General features: G+C 40.4%; 1 protein-coding gene and 1 pseudogene across 2 annotated transcripts in view; both read right to left on the bottom strand.

Annotated features, from left to right (window-relative positions):
- The window catches only part of PARP4 (poly(ADP-ribose) polymerase family member 4), a gene marked incomplete at both ends in the record, with an annotated part of 143334 nt that overhangs the window by 47171 nt on the left and 73728 nt on the right, over nucleotides 1–22435 (bottom strand). The window contains 4 exons of the mRNA XM_084234863.1: nucleotides 1221–1358; nucleotides 11074–11152; nucleotides 11311–11357; nucleotides 12255–12419. Coding sequence (XP_084090989.1) covers nucleotides 1221–1358; nucleotides 11074–11152; nucleotides 11311–11357; nucleotides 12255–12419 — 429 coding nt within the window. The remainder of the gene's footprint in view (nucleotides 1–1220; nucleotides 1359–11073; nucleotides 11153–11310; nucleotides 11358–12254; nucleotides 12420–22435) is intronic.
- On the bottom strand, nucleotides 20127–20763 carry LOC311172201 (stromal cell-derived factor 2-like; annotated as a pseudogene). The gene has a single exon. The product of its transcript is annotated as a stromal cell-derived factor 2-like (transcript).

Below are 22435 nucleotides of genomic sequence, written 5' to 3'. Positions count from 1 at the left end.
GGAGACACACACATGTCCTCCCTAGGTCGCTGGTTAGTGGCTGGTCCCCTGATAATGGTTGGAGCAGATTATGGGAACTTCTCTGGATATACTGACATACAGACATGAATATCTCCTACCAGGTCCTTGCACTCACTAGCCTGCACACAGACTGCAGCTAGGAGGAGCAAGGGCTAAGCATACAGCCCTTTCAGAATCTCTAGGGTTATAGACAGGTGTGTCTTCTGCTGGGTTCCTAAACTGTGGCTTTGAGGGGGCAGGAACCAAGCCCTTTCAGGATCTCTGGGAATTCTGAGCCAGCAGGGCTCTTCATGCACTGTAGTTGGGACTGGTTGGAGTCAAGTTATAGTACCCTTTTAGCATCTATAGTCTGACTGAGTTTGGTGGGCTTACTTGCAGAGCTCACAGAAAGAGCCAAGAACTTTGGCCAAGAGGGATTAGAACTGGTTCTTGGGCCACTTTTGGGTCAGAGTGATAACCAAGTTTTGTATACCTATTACCTGGTACACAGGTGTGTCTGAGTCCTCCTAAGTTCTTGGCATATGCTGTTGATTATAGGACCAAGCTTGATGGGGCCATTGGCAAGTTCTCAGGGGTACGGGACTATGTCTATTTCTGCCACCAGAACCCTGACAAGCAAGTCAGGTGCCTAGGTGTGAGCCTGCCTTCTCAAAACAGCTCTTCTCAGTCCTCTATTGTTCTGAGTTTTTAGAATTTCCTAACTGGATCACAAAGCTCCATAAAGGTATTTTTGTCCATGGGCAAATGCCAAATAATAATTGTTGAGCAAGTGATATGTGGGACATCTTACTCATCTTGCTGAATTCACTATCAGTTCTAAAAGAGAGAATGATCATACACACAAAGTGGTCTTATAGCTTTAAATAACATTATATCAATTTTTATAGTATAGTTTATAAAGTGTATAGATTAACCACTGTAATGTCTGAAGGTGGATTTTATTTTTGATGGGGGTTAAGGTCAAAACTATAATCTTTATAGAGAAATATGGTATATTGAGATTTTGGTTGAGGCCTCAGAAGTCTGTCAAATCTAGCTATCACAAGTATTTTCAATTGTAGAATCTTGAGTTGGTGAGAGGTCATTCTGAAATGCTAGTTTTTCAGGACAACCAATAATTTCCAAATTTAATATAATTTGGAAATAACCTATTCTAAAATTTTTTCAGAAGTGTCTTGTACTTTTAAAAAGGGCTGTACCTCACTTTCTTTATCTGGATGTTTTTCAACCCACATTCTTGGGAGATAGGCATCACACAAACCGATTGAGAGAGAAAATCCACTGCTGTCTAAGCAGCTACCATCCACAGTGCTGATGACAGCCTTGCAGTCTGTTCTCTACAAAACAAACAATGGTGACAATGAAGCAAATAATGGAGCAATAGTATATTATCAATTTGCATTTACCTGTTGAGTAGCAAATCCTTGCATAACTTACCTAACTTGAATAAGAATCAATAACATACTAATGAAATTATGAACTGGAGTTTTTAGAAGTGTGACCATTCTCATATCAGTTACCCTCCTAAAATTCTAAGGTTAATATATACAGTGTAATTTAGATAAGTTTGAGGCAATCTCAAATTGTATCTAAAAATTATACATCTATGTGTTTAGTTAGAATTATCTGGATTAGTAGAAAATAACTCAGAATATTTAATAAAAAATCTATACCTTATTTAAAATTGTATACCTTATTTAAAAATTGAATCTTCATAAATACAACTTCTAAAAATGTAGGTGATAAGCTTGAAAACAATAGCGGCAATGTGGTACATTGTATAATGGCCACAAAGGCTTTCCATTCCTGTGTGACACCCCTTTGCAATGACTTTCAGCTCCTTCCGTCAGGAATCGGTATTTGCTTTTCTGTCCCTGAATCTATAGCTGGCTATGTGACTTGCCTTGGCCAATGGGCTACTGACAGATATAATGCATCCTGGGGTTTAAAAGTGTGCAATGGGGTTTAAAAGTGTGCAGTGGGGTTTAAAAGTGTACAATGGGGTTTGCCCTCCAAATTGCTATGGACAACTCTTCCACCACTATGAGTAAACCTGATACAACTGCTAGATAATAAGAGATGTGTGGCCATCACGCCAGTTGACACCAGGCCAACAGTCACATATGTGAGTGAGACCATCCTCAACCACCTTAGCCAGCCCAGGCCAGAAATGCTCAATATACAAAGCTGTGATAAACAGCAAATAATGATTTTAAACCACAAAGTTTGGGGGTTATTATACAGCAACAGCTATTTGATGCAGAGGGCCTCTTGCTTAGAATGCATTACATACATTTGTTTATTTCTATTCCCTAGCAAAATCCTAAAAGACCCTGCAAAAAAAATGGGGGGGGGTAATAAATCCATAAAGACATTGGGAATAGGAACAAAACAAATGACAGAAGTAAACAAATTTTTAAAAGATACAAAGTTGATAGAGACAAGGTAAGTAACATAGCCAGAGTGGGGGAAGTCACTACCTGAGTTCTATGGAGGAAAAAAGACACCAGCAGGAGGCTCATTAGTCCTACAGAAAGTGGGAAGGCTCTACATGAGTATTTATAGGAGACTGCAGTACTATTAATCGTGTAGCAAGCTGTCAACACTCCTTGCTCCCTCCCTGCCCTAACTAGCCAAGCTAGCACCAATAGCTAACACCTGGTTCTCTCATTAAAGGAAATAGAAACTTAGTTACTTAGAGGAATTCAACCAAATAGACTGCAGATTTGGGAATTTTAGGAATAAAGAAGTATAGGTGCACAGGACTGCAAACAGGTGAAAGAAATGAAAGTCAGCATCCTAAAATGTAAGGTTCTTAACCTCACTCCCCAGTCATCCTTTAAGGATGCCTCAGAGGTTTTCTGAATAACCATAGAAGGGATAAAGCATGACCATGAGACTTCCAGAAATAGCCAGTTGCCTGCAGTCACCTCTAGTGCAGGACTCAGGCCCCTGGCCCCATTCACCTCAGAGCATCTAGATAGCTTTCTTGTGTCCTACCAAAAGATGAACACAGGTGCTGAAGTAATTTGCTCCTTAAAAAGAAAAACAGACTATGAACACAGATCACCTGACATGAAATATGGAGAACAAAAGAGTCAGAAGAAAAAAAAGAACTCAAATAAAGGGGATACAACACACAGAACAGAAGAAAAAATATACTATGAATATTTTCTGAGTATAACAGAGAGAAGATAGTACATCTACGAAACACACAAAGATGCCATTAAAAAAGTAATACTCATAGATCAGAAGAGTGTTTACAAACAAAAACCATGAGAACTGACCAAAAAATTCAGGATGGTTGAAATGTAAAATTGACAAAATCAGCCAGAAAACAGAACAAAAAGACAGTAAGATGGGCAAAAAGAGAGAAAATGCATAACCAAAAGCTAAATACAAAGGACACGTGATTGAAAACATTCCAGACAGTAAAGGAGAGAGAAATAGCTTATTTAAAAAAAAAAAACACAAAATTTCCCAGAACTAAAGACTACCAGTTACATATAATGAGCAAATATGACATAATTATGACATTCTAAATACCAGGATAAAGGGAAGATCTGAAATTCTTATAGAATTTAAAAATAAAACATAACAAAAATTACATACAAAGGATGGTGGATAAGAATATTATTTAATTTTCAAAAGCAACACTAAACACTAGAAGAGAAGGTTTTCAATATTCCTGAGAGGCTCTCTCAGGATCTTTCAGACATTGCTGTCCAGACCCTCTTACTCAGAATCTTAATGGAGGTTGTACTCTGCCAATGGAGGGAATAAAACAATAATGAGAATGAAGAGAAAAAGCTGTGAAAGGAGAAAAGAAAAGGGAGGTCCAGGGTTAACGCTGCTTCAGTCCCCAAGGGCATATTAGAGTGGAGAGACAGGAGGAAAGACAGTGACCTCAGGAAAAAATGATGTATTAGAGAAAGCATTCAACAGTGTGAAAAAAGTATTGAGAAGGGTTTTAATTGAAGTGTTAGTGGATATGAAGAGAAATATTCTAGAAAACAAAGAAAATGGAAAAGGCAATTTAAAGGAGAGGGCGGAGCAACATGGCGGCGAGGAGACACTGCGAGTAAGATCTCCCATTAAAAAAAGTTAATAGGGAGGAAAAGCGGCAGGTCCCAGTGAGAACTGGGACACGGAAGATAAACGGACGACTCCAGCAAACTACCCGAAGAAGAAAGTGGCCATAAAAGAGGACTAGATGGGAGGAAAGCGCAGAACCCTGCTCCCCTCCCCCACCCACAGAGTCGGCACTCTCCGACCAGCAGAAAGGAGGAAAAAAACAAACTAAAACGACCAACAAGAACAAACTAGGCATCAAGCGGGACTGGGAGTGGAAAGGAACTATTGCAGCCACCACACCCCGTGAACTGGAGCTGTGGAGAACCCTGCAGGATTCGCCGCGGCGGTGAGCGAACGGCTCCTGGTGCCATTAGAGAACAAAGAGACTCTGGAGGAGATCCGCACTCAGCCCCGGGCCGGCCGGTAAGCTTGTGCGGAAAAGCGGCGCGCTTGGCGCACTTGAAAAGCAAACGCGGATCGGGATCGTGGCTGCCCAGGTCCCCGCGCCTGCGACCTAGGCTTGCGGGGAGACGCCCGGGGGCCCTCACTGAGGTGAAAGTCCCTCACTCAGTAATCAGAAACCAGGCGCCCAGACAAGGGAGCCGGGTGCAAAAGGCGCCATTGCTGCAGCCACTGAATGGGGCTACAGCCCGCATCCTGGACCTGAGGGCTTTGTAACTGAGACGCGGGACACGAAATTCGGAGCGTGGGTCCTCCACGTCGGTGGGGCACAAGCCAGACACAGCACCCCAAAGCCGTTGAGATTTCCCCTACCGTTCCCGCTCTGTTCCCTGTCCCACGGGGTGAAGAAAAACAGCCCCCCACGGACTAGGAGAGATCTCTGGCGCCACCTGGCAACCAGAAAAAAAGTCACTAACACCCAGGGACCTTTCTTGAAACCTGCAGAAGGGTCCTGAAGGAACCCCTGGCCAGCTGGGAAGTTAGCCCACCCCAGGCCCCTTCAGACCAGCAGTCTGAGCCCACAGGGGGAGCGGACACCCACAGCCAGGGCAGACCAGGTGCACAGAAGAGTGTGCCTGAAACCTGACGTGCAGGGAGTGCGTCCCACATCACCATTTTAGAACAGGGATATTTCTTCAGGAAAGACTGCCTGCAGAAGGCTCCCACAGGAGCCAGAGGTGAGCGGGGAAGCTCGCCCACGCCAGGCCACTTCGGGCCTGCAGTCCAAACCCAGAGGGGGAGCGGGAACCCACCGCCGGGGCAGACCAAGCGCACAGGGGTGTGTGTCCCCACATCGGCATTTTAGAACAGGGACCTTTCTTCAGTAAAGACTGCTTGAAACTGACAGATGGCTCCTGGAGGAGCTAGAGGGGAGCAGAGAAGTTCACCCAAGATGCCGGCCAGTCCCAGCAACACAGTGTCCCAATGCATACAACAAATTAGAAAACAGACAGTAGGGAGTAGAAGAACCACATGCAACCTAACAACTCCTCAGGAAAAAAGCACAACACAAAAAGAAAACCACCCCCCAGATTGCAACGACAGTAACTTGGAAGAACTTCTGAGCCTTCCAGAAAGAGAATTTAAAATTGCCATGATTAAAAAAATGACAGAACTCATAAAGGAGAACAATGATCAGAAGAAGGAAATTGAGTCCCTAAAGAGGGAAAACAATGGTCAGAAGAATGAAATTGAGTCCCTAAAGAGGGAAGTAAAAGAAACGCAGGAGATCAAAGAATTAATGGAAGAACTAAAGAACTCTGGGAAAAGCAATGAAAGCAGAATAGATGAAATGGAAGAACGAATAAGTACTCTAGAAGACACAGAAATAAAAAGAACCAAAACAGAAAAGGAAAGAAGTACGAAGGAAAAAGAATGAAGAAAGACTTCGGGAACTATCTGACTCCATGAGGAGAGGAAATATAAGAGTTATAGGAATACCAGAAGGAGAGGAGAGAGATGTAGGAACAGAGAAAATATTCCAGGAGATAATTGAAGAGAACTTCCCAAATGTGAAGAAGGAGCTGAAAATTGATATACAAGAAGCAAGAAGAACACCAAACATCCACGACGAAAGGAAAAATACAGAAAGACACATAATAGTAAAGCTCCCAAGAATCCAGGACAAGGAAAAAATAATGAAGCTGACAAGAAGGAAGTAACAGATAACATTCAAAGGAAAACCAATTAGGCTGACATCAGACTTCTCTGAAGAAACACTATGGGCAAGGAGAGAGTGGAGAGACATAGTCAACAGACTCCAAGAAAACAGATGCCAACCAAGAATACTCTATCCCACAAAGCTCTCCTTCCTATGAAGAAAGAATAAGGACCTTCCCAGACAAACAGAAACTCTGGAATTTCATTACGACTAAACCCCCACTCCAAAAAATACTACAAGGAACCCTAAAGCCAGAACCTCAGAGGGACGAATAACAACGAAAGAAGGCCAAAAAAAAAAAAAGTTATTAAAAGAATAAATAAATAAAATCAAAGGAAAGACAAACACAATGGCAAATACAGATACTAACATATCAATATTAACTCTAAATGTAAATGGACTAAACTCTTCAATAAAAAGACACAGAGTCGCAGGATGGATTAAGAAACAAATCCCAACCTTTTGTTGTCTCCAGGAAACACATTTAGCTACAAAAGATAAAAATAGGCTCAAAGTTAAAGGATGGAAAACAATCCTACAAGCAAATGGACCAAAAAAGAAAGCAGGAACAGCTATACTTATATCAGATAAAACAGACTTCAAACTCAAAAAAATAAAAAGAGACCCCAACGGTCACTACATTATGAAAAAGGGGACAATACTTCAAGAAGAAATAACACTCAATAACATATACTTACCAAACGAAGGAGCACCAAAATATATCAGACAACTGTTGTCCTCTCTGAAAACAGACATCAGAGAAAACACATACGTAGTGGGAGACTTCAACACACCACTATCAACAATGGATAGATCAACAAGACAAAAAATAAGTAAAGAAACTAAAGCTCTAAATAAGGACCTAGAGCATTTGGGCTTAACAGACATCTATAGAACACTAAACCCTAAAAAAACAGAGTACACATTTTTCTCAAGCGCACACGCATCATTCTCCAGGATCGATCACATACTGGGACACCAGACAAACATCAACAGATACACCAAGATTGAAATCATACCAACCATCTTTTCTGACCATGAAGGCATCAAACTAGAAATAAACCATAAAAAGAAGGCAAGGAACTCTCCTACCTCATGGAGATTGAAAACCACACTACTTGAAGACCACTGGACTAATGAGGAGATCAAAGAAGAAATTAAAAAATTCTTTGAATTGAACGACAAGGAGGACACCAATATCCTAAATGTATGGGATGCAGCAAAAGCAGTAATAAGAGGAAAATATATAGCAATAGAAGCAATAGAAACAAGAAAGAACTCAAAAGAAACAACCTAATCTCGAAGCTCAAAGATCTAGAAAAAGAACAACAAAAAAACCCCAAAACCAGTAGAAGAAAAGAAATAATAAAAACCAAAGCAGAAATGAAATTGAAACTAAAAAAACAATCCAAAAGATCAATGAAAGCAAGAGCTGGTTCTTTGCAAAAATCAATAAAATAGACAAACCCCTAGCCAGGCTCACAAAGGAAAAAAGGGAGAAAGCACAAATAAACAGGATCATAAATGAAAGAGGAGAAATCACAACGGACACAGCAGAAATCAAAAGAATAATCAGTAACTACTATGAACAGTTATATGGAAACAAGTTCAACAATCTAGAGGAGATGGACAAATTCCTACAACTCTACAATCACCCAAAGCTAAATAAAGAAGAAATAGAACACCTAAACAGACCAATTACAAGCAGCAAAATTGAAATGGTAATCAAAAACCTCCCCAAAAACAAAAGCCCAGGACCTGATGGATTTATAAATGAATTCTACCAAACATTCAGAGACGAATTAGTGCCTGTCCTTCACAAACTCTTCCAAAAAATTGAGAAGGAAGGGACAATACCAAACACATTCTCTGAAGCCAACATTACACTAATACCAAAACCAAACAAGGACAACACAAAAAAGGAAAACTACAGGCCAATCTCCCTAATGAACACTGATGCAAAAATCCTCAATAAAATTTTAGCTATCAGAATCCAACAATGTATCCATAAGATAATTCACCACGACCAAGTAGGATTCATTCCAGGGACACAAGGATGGTTTAATATCCGAAAATCAATCAACGTTATCCAACACATCAACAAAAAGAAATATAAAAACCGTATGATAATAGATGCTGAGAAAGCTTTCGACAAAGTGCAACACCCATTCATGATAAAAGACCTTGAAATTCTTGGGATACAAGGAACATAACTCAACATCATAAAGGCCATATATGACAAGCCAACAGCCAGTATCATTCTCAATGGTGAAAAGCTGAAAGCAATTCCATTAAGATCTGGAACAAAACAAGGATGTCCACTTTCACCACTGCTTTTCAGTATAATACTGGAAGTCCTAGCCAGAGCAATAAGACAAGAGAAAGACATACAAGGAATCCAAATAGGAAAAGAAGAAGTCAAACTATCACTCTTTGCAGATGATATGATAATATACATAGAGAACCCCAAAAACTCCACAGAAAAACTAATTCAACTCATCAATCAGTTCAGTAAAGTGGCAGGATACAAAATCAACACGCAAAAGTCAGTAGCCTTCCTATACACAAACAATAAATCTGAAGAAGAAGAAATCAAAAAAACCATCCCTTTTATTATTGAAACAAAAAAAAATCAAATATTTGGGAATAAATCTAACAAAAGAGGTAAAGGACCTATACAAAGAAAACTATAAAACACTGTTAAAAGAAATAGAAGAAGACACAAAGAAATGGAAAAACATCCCCTGCTCATGGATTGGGAGAATAAACATTATTAAAATGGCCATCCTACCAAAAGCAATATACCGATTCAATGCTATTCCAATCAAAATTTCAATGTCATTTTTCAAAGAAATAGAACAATTATTGATGAAATTCATATGGAATCACAAAAAACCCCGAATAGCCAAAGCTCTCCTGAAAAAAAAAGAAGGGAATGGAGGCATCACACTCCCAGACTTCAAACTCTACTACAAAGCCATAATCATCAAAACTGCATGGTATTGGAACAAGAAGAGACATACAGACCAATGGAATAGAATAGAAAATCCAGAAATAAACCCACAGATTTATGGTCAACTAATATTTGACAAAGGAGCAAAGACTATGTATTAGAGCAAAGAAAGTTTGTTCAATAAATGGTGCTGGGAAAACTGGGTCGCTACATGCAAAAGAATGAAGCTTGACCACTACCTCACACCATATACAAAAATCAACTCAAAATGGATTAAAGAACTAGACATAAGACCTGAAACCATAAAATACATAGAAGGAAATATAGGCGAAACACTATGTGATTTGCACATCAAAGACATCTTTACAGACACATCACCCAAAGCAGTGATAGTGAAGGCAAAGATCAACAGCTGGGACTACATCAAATTAAAGAGCTTCTGCACAGTAAAAGAGACAATAACAAAAACAAAGGGAAACCCCACCAAATGGGAGAACACTTTTGCACACAACACTAATGATAAAGGACTGATCACAAAAATCTGCAAAGAGCTGATGAGACTCAACAACAACAAAGAAAATAATCCAGTCAAAAAATGGACAGAGGAGCTAAAAAGAAACTTCTCTGAAGAGGAAATGCGAATGGCCAACAGGCATATGAAAAAATGTTCAACATCACTTGCAATCAGGGAAATGCAAATCAAAACTACCATGAGATACCATCTTACACCAGTGAGAATGGCACATATTAAAAAAACTAGCAACAACTAATGTTGGCGAGGGTGTGGAGAAAAAGGAACTCTTCTGCACTGTTGGTGGGAGTGCAAACTGGTCCAACCACTATGGAGAGCTGTGTGGAGATTTCTGGACCTCTAAACATAGAGCTTCTATATGATCCAGCAATTCCACTCCTAGGTATTTACCCAAAGGACACAGAAACATCAATTTCAAAGAACACCTACACCCCTATGTTGATAGCAGCACTGTTTACAATAGCTAAGCTTTGGAAACAGCCCAAATGCCCAAAAATAGATGACTGGATCAAGAAGATGTGGTACATATATACCATGGAATATTACTCAGCATTCAAAAACTATAAACACATGCAATTTGCAGCAACATGGATGGCGCTGGAAGGGCTCATGCTCAGTGAAATAAGCCAAAAAGAAAAAGAAAAATACCAGATGGTCTCACTCATAGCAGGAATCTAGAATACTTAAATAAGGAACCAGGAAAATGAATAACTATAAGAATGTGAAAATCAAAATCAACAAAAAACTATGAATCAGAGACACTTTTTGGGGGGTGGGGGCGGGAGGGGAGGGATTGGGGTCAGAATGGGGGGATTGCAATTGTATGGGGAATATAAAAATAAAATTTATTAATTAAAAAAAATAAAAAATAAAACCATAAAAAAAAAAAAAGAAAAGGCAATTTAAGGAAATATTATACAAAAAGGTTACAAAAAAAGGAAAGAGCATGTCATAGTAACACATTTCTGGGTTCAATGGTAATAATTTAAACACTGACTAGTAATCTAATCAGACATTGTAATGTATGTTTTCAAATGAAGGGGAGAGAAAAAGTTGGGAGAGGTCAGTGAGGGGATACGTCAATCAAATTTTCATCTACCGTAATAGGAAGTCAAAGGATAATTTCTAAAATAGATGACTCAAGGCGAAAGATTAAAAAAAAAGTATTATTTAAAACTTTGCAGTAGAAAATAATTAAAATACTTAATGTGGTTCACCATCTCCAGACTCTGGCTTGGGGGGGCGTCAAGGTGAAACAAAGATGTTATTATTAATATTATTTAACATTTTAAACCCTGTACATGTATTGATTTGATAAAATAAAATTAGTGTTAAAATAAGAATTCAAGAGAAAGGCAAATATTTACTAACCTTTTGCTTCAGTTCATGTGTATCACTAGAAATGAATTCAATCATATATGGCATCTCAATAGACATGCTCAAAGAGAAGCTATCAAAAATGAAGAGAAAGTTGTCTTAGTCTAGTATCTTAAATTTTAAACAACCACTTGTAATTTTTCATATAATTTTAAATGAAAATTAAACTATATGTCTAAATAACCATTGAATTATTGACTTTTTTATATTTTTTATATTTCCCATACTAACCTTTGCTCTTTTCCTATTTCCTTTATACAAATCTTCTCTACTGTATCCTGTTAAAAGAGAAATATATATTATAATTAAGTACCCATTAAGTTTCACATAGAAACTGTAGGCTGAATGCAATGTCACCAAGGCCAGTGCCTACAGGAGCAACAAGACAACTGGGTTAGTTGAGAGTAGTGAGGTATAGAGCTTTTGTTCATGAAATGACAGTAACATATAAAAGGTCTTCCTGGTGGCGCAAGGGGTTAAGCACTGCACTATGAAGCAATCTGCAGTCTCTGCAGCACGAGTACGATCCCCGGCCGGCCAGAGAAAAACCCACATGGCACAGCAGACCTCTCCTGACTCACCCGCTGCTCCCCTCAGCAATGTACTTAGGTCAATCTGCCTGTTTTGCTCCCCACTCTGTCTCTGGTGAATCCTCTCACCTCCCGCATCTCTGGCCTGTACCCCAGCTCTTGTATGTATAAATAAATAAATCTTTAAAAAATATATAAAAGGTGTATACATATACATACACATATATACACATATGACACACACACACAATTTGTATAAATACATGCAAAGTAGAAAATCTCAAAGAATATACACCAAAGTATCAGCATAGCTTTGGGTTACTATATCTAGTGATGGAATTAAGGATGGTTTCAATATCCCTCTTAGACTTAATTGCCTTCTTTACCTTTATGTAAATTATGCATGATGACTATGCAGTATAGACACAATTTTTAAAAAATAAAATATTTAGAAGTGTCATAACAGAATAAAAAATACCCATTGAACCTACCTGTCTTTGTTCATTTCACAAACATTATTATATGTGTCTACATATGGCAGTAAAATCAACTTTTTAAAAAAGATTATTTTAGATAGCTTTTCTTCCCCATGCACAAATAACACACACAAAAAGCTTCTTTAAATCTTTTCTTAAACATACAAACCTGAAGATTTTCATTCAAAGCTTTATCCTGTTGCCAGGGCGCTACCGTGGCTGGCATGAAGAAGACAGCAACAGTGCCTCGCATGCTGAGTTCTGTGATGTAGGTGATTTTGATAAGAACCTTTGCCTTGGGGGGTAAGTTTCCAACACTTACAGTAAAAACGTCCTGCAAGAAACATATTACTTAGCTTTTCACTCAAAAGCATATACATCCCATGGTAGTTTATCTCTCTTATGACATAAACCATTTGAAACACATTCTGTCAGCCACTCCCATTTAGCGGGGATGATGTCAGTCAGCGAAGACACAGGGAGAGAAGGCCCCTAGCAGTAGGACCCTGCTCTGGGGGAATGTCACTATGGCATCTCCCCACCAGAAGCTGGGGCTCTGCCACTAGGACAACCTCCACATGGTCCCCTTTGGAAGACCCTTTCTGACCTCTGTAGCAACCAACACTGATTCCGCCAGAACTGTTCAGCTATAGCACACTTCACTAAGCTTAGCTTTGCACTCTATAGTGGATTCAGCATTTTGTTTTCAAAAAGGTATTTTGTTTCTTTTATTCATTTTTTTTAAAGATTTATTTATTTATGTACACAAAAACTGGGGTACAGGCCAGAGGTGTGGGAGGGTGAGAGGATTCACCAGAGACAGCTGGGCGCAGAGCAGGCAGAGAGACTGAAAACACTGCTGAGGGGAGCAGTGGGTGAGACAGGAGAGGTCTGCTGCTCCATGTGGGTATCTCCCTGGCCGGCTGGAGATGGAACCGGTGCTGCAGAGGCTGCAGACGGCTTCACAGTGCTGTGCCCAACCCCCTGTGCCACTAGGGAGGCCCTATTTTGTTTCTTTTAATGAGGTACTGAGGATTGCATAAGTGACCTTAAAGACTACATGGCAGGAAAGGGCCTCCTTTGTGGTGCAAGGGGTTTACTCTCAGCACTATAAAGCTATCTGCAGCTACTGCCACAAGTTGGATCCCTGGCTGGAAGGTCACCCACATGTTGCAGCAGACTCAGTGGATCTGTCTGTTTTGCTCCCCACTCTGTTTCTGGTGAATCCTCTCACCCTCACCCTGCACCTCTGGCTCCGGTATGCATAAATAAAATAAATGTCAAAAAAAGATTATGGCAGGAAAAAAGAGGTGGAGGCTAGATGTACTTTTCCTAATACAAAGAAATTCTCATAGCATCGACAATCATATTGACCATTCTATATAACCAGGCTGCTACGAAAAGTTAATACGTGCAGATTAGGAGTGCAGAGTACTAATGATACATATAGGTGTAAGGGGTAAATGATTGCTCTTGAGATCACAAATAACTATTTGCACAGTTGTAACCTTTTCCTCAAGTGTATAAAGGGTTCATTTAAGAGACTGCAATTGAATAGGATAGGGCTGCAGTTGTTTCTTTGCTGGATATAGACAGATACAATATAATGTTACTTCCCCTGTAGCAAGTTGGATAATCTACAAAATCATAACTTGACTTGAACTTGTCAGAACGCTGTGTTGTAAGGCAACCAAGTGAACTGAATTCCAAGACAAACCCCTCTGAAGACAAACGGGATAAGGAAACTGCGTGGATTTCTACAGGCTGAGAGTGGGCTAGAACTTCAGTTCAGGATGCGGGGACCCCTGACACAGGAGGGTTGGCACTCACACAGAATATTTTCTCCAGATGCCATGCACTCTGTCCAGCCTGGGTTTTGGCAGTAATATTTTCTCTTTATTTTCCCATTAACTCTTTAACCTTTTCTGTCTCTTACCTGCTTAAATATTGGGTTTATAAGCTCAATCTCTATCTTTACAAATATTAATTAAGAGTTACAGGACAGATATGTATTGGTTGCCATGACAGTCAAAGGCAATGGCACCAGCCTTTCCTGAGGGATGGTGGGAAAAGTGTTAGTTTTTTTCTTGAATGCAGAGATACTCAAGCTGAGATTTAAAAAAGAATTTTTTTTAAAAATCAAGCAAGCAAACGAAATTAGACTATCCCAACTAGAAGAACAAATGGTATTGTCTTGGGGAAAGAATAGTATGATGAGATTGAAAAAGCAACCACGCTAGGTCCTATAGGGTCTTCCACACCTTATTAAAGAGCCAGGGCATAATGATGGACCCTCAATTGAAGCAGTGGTTTCAGGAAAGGTGATGACATGCGTAGATTCCACAGATAGATAGCAGGAAACTTCAACAGACCATTAGCAGGATACGTGCAACAGAGGAGAGAGAAAGGAAATGAAGGATGCCTCCCAGATTTGCTACTTGGCTGACTGGGTAAATGTTGATGCCATTATTGAGATAAAGGCCACAGGAGGAGGAAGCAGTTTGTAGGGGAAGGAAATGAGGTAAATTTTAGACTTATTACCTAATAAGTATTGTGCTTTATTTTTTGTAGTTATGCTTTAAATTATTATTTAAATGAACACCTTGTCTTGTTCCTTTTAACCTGACTTCAAAATGTATTAAAAATTAGTTTATGTATTTACTCAAGTGAACAAATCATAAATTTGAGTTTATTATTCTAGGCAAAAACTTTTATTTACCTCAAAAAAAAAAAAAAAACCTAATTCTTTATTGTGTCTTAACCCAAGCAATCTTAGGGAAAAGTCTACATAATCTTAAAGTGCTTTTTTAAATCTTTTTTTAAAAGGTTTATTTATTTATACAAGAACTGGGGTACAGGCCAGAGGTGTGGGAGGATGAGAGAATTCACCAGAGATAGAGCAGGGAGCAGAACAGGCAGACGACCAAAAACAATGATGAGGGGAGCAGCGGGCGAGACAGGAGAGGTCTGTCGCACCATGTGTATATCTCCCTGGCTGGTCAGGAATCTAACCGGCGCTGCAGAGGCTGTGGACAGCTTCACAGCACTGTACTCAATGTGCTGCGCCATGGGGGAGGCCCAAGGCTACATAATTTTAAATTAGACTTAAATTTTCTTAGTGTGTTAGGCTGCTTTCCCTAGGAATAGCAGCTCATTCTTTCCTTCATCCTGCTTTTCATCCAACACTTCAAGGTGAGTGTTCGAGAGATTCATCCTTAGACAATGTCTCCATGACATCTTAGAGAAACCCATGATGATTCCAACATTTCATATCCAATGTATTCCTCTCTCCTGTGCTCCTGACCACATATCCAACTGCCTCAGAAGCCTGTGCCCACAGTGTTTCATCAGTCTGTTAAACCTCTTATGTCCTCCTGCTCTCACTATTTCCATGCCTGCATGGAATCTGCTCCTTTCAAATCCCTAATTTGATAACTGCTCCCACACCAGAATTGTCCAAGTATTATTTTTGACAACTGTATCTGCCATACCTCCACACCCTCTCTTTAACCACAGTTGTACAATCCACCCTGATATCTGTTGCATCCTCTCCATTTTCATTATGACTACCTTAGTTGAGGTCCTCATTATACCTCTTTCCAAGATACCACGAGTCACCAAAATAGTGCTGCTATGTGTCCCCTCAGAATTCAAACTTAAAATATTGAAACCGTAACACCCAATGGGAGAGTGTCAGGATGCAGGGCCTTTGGGAAGTAACTGGAGATGGGAAGTTGGAGCTCTCATGCTAGGGATCATGTCTATACGGGAAGCAAAAGAGACTAGTGTTCCCTCTTTCCACTGTTAGGAACCAGAAAAGGTTCTCACCAAAACTCACCCTGATCTTGGATTTACCAGGCTCTATCAGATTGCTGGAAAAGTCATGATGTATTTTTTATGTTTTTCAAAGATTTTTTTTATATAAAGAACAAAGATCAATCTATGATATATTGCTTGTTTTATTCAATAACCTTTTGCCATCTTTAAATGAACTTCATAATTCCTTGTTCATAGAAGGACCTGTGTTTATTGGCGAAAAACTGAACAAGGTGCTGATTTACAGCCTCATCTGAATTGAAAGTTATATTTCGCAAAGAGTTTTGAAGAGAGTAAAACAGGTGGAAGTCTGATGGGGCAAGGTCAGGTAAGCAATGTGGATGTGGCAACACATCCCATCCAAGCTCCAATAATTTTTTTAAAAGATTTTTTGTGCAACACCCATTCATGATAAAAGCCCTTGAAATTCTTGGGATACAAGGAACGTACCTCAACATCATAAAGGCCATATATGACAAGCCAACAGCCAGTATCATTCTCAATGGTGAAAAGCTGAAAGCAATTCCATTAAGATCTGGAACAAGACAAGGATGTCCACTTTCACCACTGCTTTTCAATATAATACTGGAAGTCCTAGCCAGAGCAATAAGACAAGAGAAAGACATCCAAGTAATCCAAATAGGAAAAGAAGAAGTCAAACTATCACTCTTTGCAGATGATATGATAATATACATAGAGAACCCCAAAAACTCCACAGAAAAACTAATTCAACTCATCAATCAGTTCAGTAAAGTGGCAGGATACAAAATCAACACGCAAAAGTCAGTAGCCTTCCTATACACAAACAATAAATCTGAAGAAGAAGAAATCAAAAAAACCATCCCTTTTATTATTGAAACAAAAAAAAATCAAATATTTGGGAATAAATCTAACAAAAGAGGTAAAGGACCTATACAAAGAAAACTATAAAACACTGTTAAAAGAAATAGAAGAAGACACAAAGAAATGGAAAAACATCCCCTGCTCATGGATTGGGAGAATAAACATTATTAAAATGGCCATCCTACCAAAAGCAATATACCGATTCAATGCTATTCCAATCAAAATTTCAATGTCATTCTTCAAAGAAATAGAACAATTATTGATGAAATTCATATGGAATCACAAAAAACCCCGAATAGCCAAAGCTCTCCTGAAAAAAAAAGAAGGGAATGGAGGCATCACACTCCCAGACTTCAAACTCTACTACAAAGCCATAATCATCAAAACTGCATGGTATTGGAACAAGAAGAGACATACAGACCAATGGAATAGAATAGAAAATCCAGAAATAAACCCACAGATTTATGGTCAACTAATATTTGACAAAGGAGCAAAGACTATGTATTAGAGCAAAGAAAGTTTGTTCAATAAATGGTGCTGGGAAAACTGGGTCGCTACATGCAAAAGAATGAAGCTTGACCACTACCTCACACCATATACAAAAATCAACTCAAAATGGATTAAAGAACTAGACATAAGACCTGAAACCATAAAATACATAGAAGGAAATATAGGCGAAACACTATGTGATTTGCACATCAAAGACATCTTTACAGACACATCACCCAAAGCAGTGATAGTGAAGGCAAAGATCAACAGCTGGGACTACATTAAATTAAAGAGCTTCTGCACAGCAAAAGAGACAATAACAAAAACAAAGAGAAACCCCACCAAATGGGAGAACATTTTTGCACACAACACTAATGGTAAAGGACTGATCACAAAAATCTGCAAAGAGCTGATGAGACTCAACAACAACAAAGAAAATAATCCAGTCAAAAAATGGACAGAGGAGCTAAAAAGAAACTTCTCTGAAGAGGAAATGCGAATGGCCAACAGGCATATGAAAAAATGTTCAACATCACTTGCAATCAGGGAAATGCAAATCAAAACTACCATGAGATACCATCTTACACCAGTGAGAATGGCACATATTAAAAAAACTAGCAACAACTAATGTTGGCGAGGGTGTGGAGAAAAAGGAACTCTTCTGCACTGTTGGTGGGAGTGCAAACTGGTCCAACCACTATGGAGAGCTGTGTGGAGATTTCTGGAACTACTAAACATAGAGCTTCCACAGGATCCAGCAATTCCACTCCTAGGTATTTACCCAAAGAACACAGAAACATCAATTCCAAAGAACACCTGCACCCCTATGTTTATAGCAGCACTATTTACAATAGCTAAGCTTTGGAAACAACCCAAATGCCCAAAAATAGATGACTGGATCAAGAAGATGTGGTATATATATACCATGGAATATTACTCAGCATTCAAAAAAGATAAACACATGCAATTTGCAGCAACATGGATGGCGCTGGAAGGGATCATGCTCAGTGAAATAAGCCAAAAAGAAAAAGAAAAATACCGGATGGTCTCACTCATAGCAGGAATCTAGAATACTTAAATAAGGGACCAGGAAAATGAATAACTATAAGAAAGTGAAAATCAAAATCAACAAAAACTATGAACCAGAGACAGTTTTTGGGGGGTGGGTGCAGGAGGGGAGGGATTAGGGTCAGAATGGGGGGATTGCAATTGTATGGGGACTATAAAAATAAAATTTATTCATTAAAAAAAAAAGATTTTTTTATTTATGCATACAAGAGCTGGGGTACAGGCCAGAGATGCAGGGGGTGAGAGGATTCATCAGAGACAGTGGGGAACAGAACAGGCAGATTGACTGAAATACATTGCTGAGGGGAGCAGTGGGCGAGTCAAGAGGGGTCTGCTGCACCATGTGGATTGCTCCCTGCCTGGCCGGGGATTGAACTCATGCTGCAGAGGCTGCGGATTGCTTCATAGTGCAGTGCTTAACCCCTTGTGCCACCACGGAGGCCCTCCAATAATTTTTGATGGGTGATCAAACCTGCGTGTGGTCTCATGTTGTCATGATGGAACACAACTCCTTTAAGATTAACATGTTCTGGACATTTCTGGACGATGGATTCATTCAAACTGTCCAATTGACAACAGTACACATTAGAATTGATTGGTTGGGGCCTCCCCGGTGGCGCAGCGGTTGAGCGCTGGGTTGCGAAGCTGCCCACGGCCTTTGCGGCGCCGGTTCATTCCCCGGCTGCTCCCCGGCCACTGGAGGAGGGTCCCACATGGCGCGCAGACCTCTCCTGCCGCCCGCTGCTCCCCTCAGCAGTGTACTTCGGTCCTTCTGCCTGCTCTGCTGCCCGCTCTGGCTCTGGTGAATTCTCCCACCCTCCCACGCTTCTGACTGTACCCAGTGCATGTATAAAAAAAAAACAAACAAACAAATAAATAATAAATAAATAAAAAACATGCCTCTATAAAAAAAAAATTAAAAAAAAAAAAAGAATTGATTGGTTGGTTCCTTGGTAGGAACTTGAAAAACATGACACCTTTAAAATACCACCACACTGAGAGCACAGCCTTCCTCTGATGAATGTCTTCTTTTGATGTTGTTTGAGGCAAACCATCACATCACATCAGGACCAAGACCATTTGTGCACCATTGTAAACAATCCACTTCTCATCACCAGCTTTTAGTCCCTTCAAAAAGGGATAATTTTCCTCATGTTTATTTTTTTTTGAAACATTTCATTGGCTATTTATTAAGTTACATTCTTTGAGGATCATAATTAGGCATAATGTACTGAAACTGAGGTGTTGGAGGCTAAGTAAAGAGAGAAAAGGTTTGGAGGTACGTAAAGCTCTTAAGAGTCCATACCAAAGGTTTCCAGCATCTCAAAAGAGTTAGCAATGACTCTTAGTACTCAAGGATTAATCAGTCTATGAAAATAGTTCACCTAATAAATAACGACACAATGACTAACAATTAAATTCTTTATCATTTTGGAGGGGAAAAAATAGGGGAAAAGTCACATGTCAATAATCAACGATGCCAAGCTTCCAAGACATAAAAATTTCCCTGTTTTAGAAGAGATGTCTTCCTCAGTTTCTGTTTAATCAATATGAATAAAAAGCAGCTGCTCCTTTACCAGCAAAAAACTGACCCATGTCTGGGAAGACAATCTGTACTCAGAAACTAACCCAAGGCTGGAAGACCAATCAATTCAAGTGTGAAGAGCTGAAGCTTCCAAACACAGCCACTGTTTTCTGCCATGCATCTTCATCTCAGTGATGACATGGCCACTGCCCAAGTGATGACATGGCAGGGATCCCAGCATGAAGCAGCAGCAAAAGTCTATGAACACCGTATAGTGACAGTGGCTCACAGCCTCCAGACTCATAGCTCGGTGTGGTGGGCTTCTGCTTTCAAAAATTCACTGGGCTTCAGGAAGATGCCTTCCATAGCTTTCCAATAGTTGTTCTGACTTGGCTGGGCCATGCCATGCACCTCTTTTTGTTCACTGATGGATCGACCATGTTCTCCCATGGTCAGCAGACAGCAGAACCTCAGTGGAGGAATGCTTGAACCGCACTTCTCCATCTCTCACCCAGTAGGGCCCATTACAGAGCACTGTCCAGTCATCCAGATAATCACCTTCTCCTTCCTCACCAAAAGCACTCACTTCCTGGTTTCCAGAAAGAGGTGAGGCAAAGTGGTGACTATGGAGATTTAGGCCAGTGTTGACGTGTCAGCCTGATGGGCTGGCCACTTTTGATGGGGGTTCCCCTTTCACATATTGTGGCAGTCTTCCCCTGTATCCTCCAGTAAACTATTGCTGTCATCCACAGAGGTTACATCTGTCACTGATTGTTGCCCACTATCTGACCCATAGCACATGTCTTGCGAGCGCAGTCGCACGTTGTGGCGCATATTTGAGAAGCTTCACCACAGAGTCGCACGTAACCACAGCCACACTGGATGCTCCTGTAACACTCCATAACCCCCCGAACAACAGTAACGGCACCACAGCCATCCCGGCAGAGCATACTGCAGATATTTATACTGTGCCATCAAATGAACTTTTTTGAGCTCATGAGGAACCTAAATATCGAGCTTGTTTACCTAGCCAAGCTTTTTCAGGTGGTTGTGAATGCTTGAATGATGGATGTTCAATGTTTCTGCAATCTCTCATGTCTGTAGCGTGGGTTTACTCGATCAATGCCTTTATCAATGCCTTTTGTCGTCATCAACCTTCTTGGGCCTCCCTGACCAAGTAGTATGGTTGAGATCAAACTCACCAGCACAGAATTTCATGAGCCATCATTGGCACTGACATTCTTGTAGAGCATGTAACTGTAAACTTTAGGCAAATTTTCACAAGCTTGATGCACATTCTTCCCTTTATGGAAGTAAAACAGTAAAATATGGTGAAAATGCAGTTTGGTCTTCCATCTTCAACTTGTAAAATCTCCAAAACTCAACCCAATCACTCAGGTTTTTTTTTTTTTTTTTTTTTTAATGAATTTGGAACTGTCAACGGTCAAATGACTAGCAATAACAGATACAAATGACTATAGTACTTCCAAAAGTGCCATTTGTTGCAAAAATGAGTCATTACTTTTCTGACAACCCAACAGAACTTCAAGAAAGAAATGTTTGCCCTTCAAAGTGTAGAGGCAGGATGGCCACAGGACAGAATCTCTATGACTGGGCAGATGAGTGACAGGTGAAGGAGAGTCCTGGAGCCTTTGGTGGCTCTTGCAGGCTTTATTGGGATTTTACTGGGTACACAGCAGGCAGGGGTATCGGGGGGCAGAAGGCTGGCAGGCTGGGAGGCCTGCCAGCCTCCCAGCCCCCAGCAAGTCTTCACTTTCTGGGCTCTTCGACATTCTCTCGTGGCCTTTGCTTCTCTGCACCTTTCACTCTGCTCTGGTTTCTACTCTTCCATTCTTTCGTTCTCTTTTGCTCTGCTGTTCTGCTGGTGTCCCCGTGACGCCATTCTTATAAGCCCTGTCTCTCAGCCCAGGTGTATCCCATCTACATATGCTCACACCCTACTCCAGGTGTCCACCATCAGGCATGCATTCAGGATCACAGGGATCCATCATTAATCTTAATGGTGGGAGGGCAGAAAAGCCTGATACTTTTACTTACCCTACACAAAGCCATCTAGTCAATGGCATTCTTATTATAGCAGCCTGAATGGCTGACCCAAGTTGTCCCTCAGGTCAGGCCAACTTTCTCATTACCACATAACTGCTCTTTCTCAAAATTAAGTCTTATCAGTGTTACTCCAAACAGGTTAAAATACCTCTGTTTTGGGCCTCCCCGGTGGCGCAGCGGTTGAGTGCTGGGTTGCAAAGCTGCCCGCAGCCTCTGCAGCGCCAGTTCAATCCCTGGCTGCTGGGTGAAGGTCCCTCATGGCGCACAGACCTCTCCTGCTGCCCACTGCTCCCCTCAGCAGTGTACTTTGTCAGTCTGCCTGTTCTGCTCTCCGCTCTGGCTCTGGTGGATTCTCTCACCCTCCCACGCTTCTGACTGTACCCAGTGCTTGTATAAATAAATAAAATAAATATTTTAAATAAATAAATAAATAAATAAATACCTCTGTTTCCCCAAGGAACTGTGTCTTTTCAGGTCTTGACAGCTTACATGTGGTGTGTCCTTTGCTTACAAGACCCTTACTTCTTCCTCTGTGGAATTCT

This window comes from Talpa europaea (assembly GCF_964194135.1).
Source record: "Talpa europaea genome assembly, chromosome: 6".
Classification (NCBI taxonomy): domain Eukaryota; kingdom Metazoa; phylum Chordata; class Mammalia; order Eulipotyphla; family Talpidae; genus Talpa; species Talpa europaea.
This window is presented reverse-complemented; position numbering and strand designations above follow the sequence as displayed.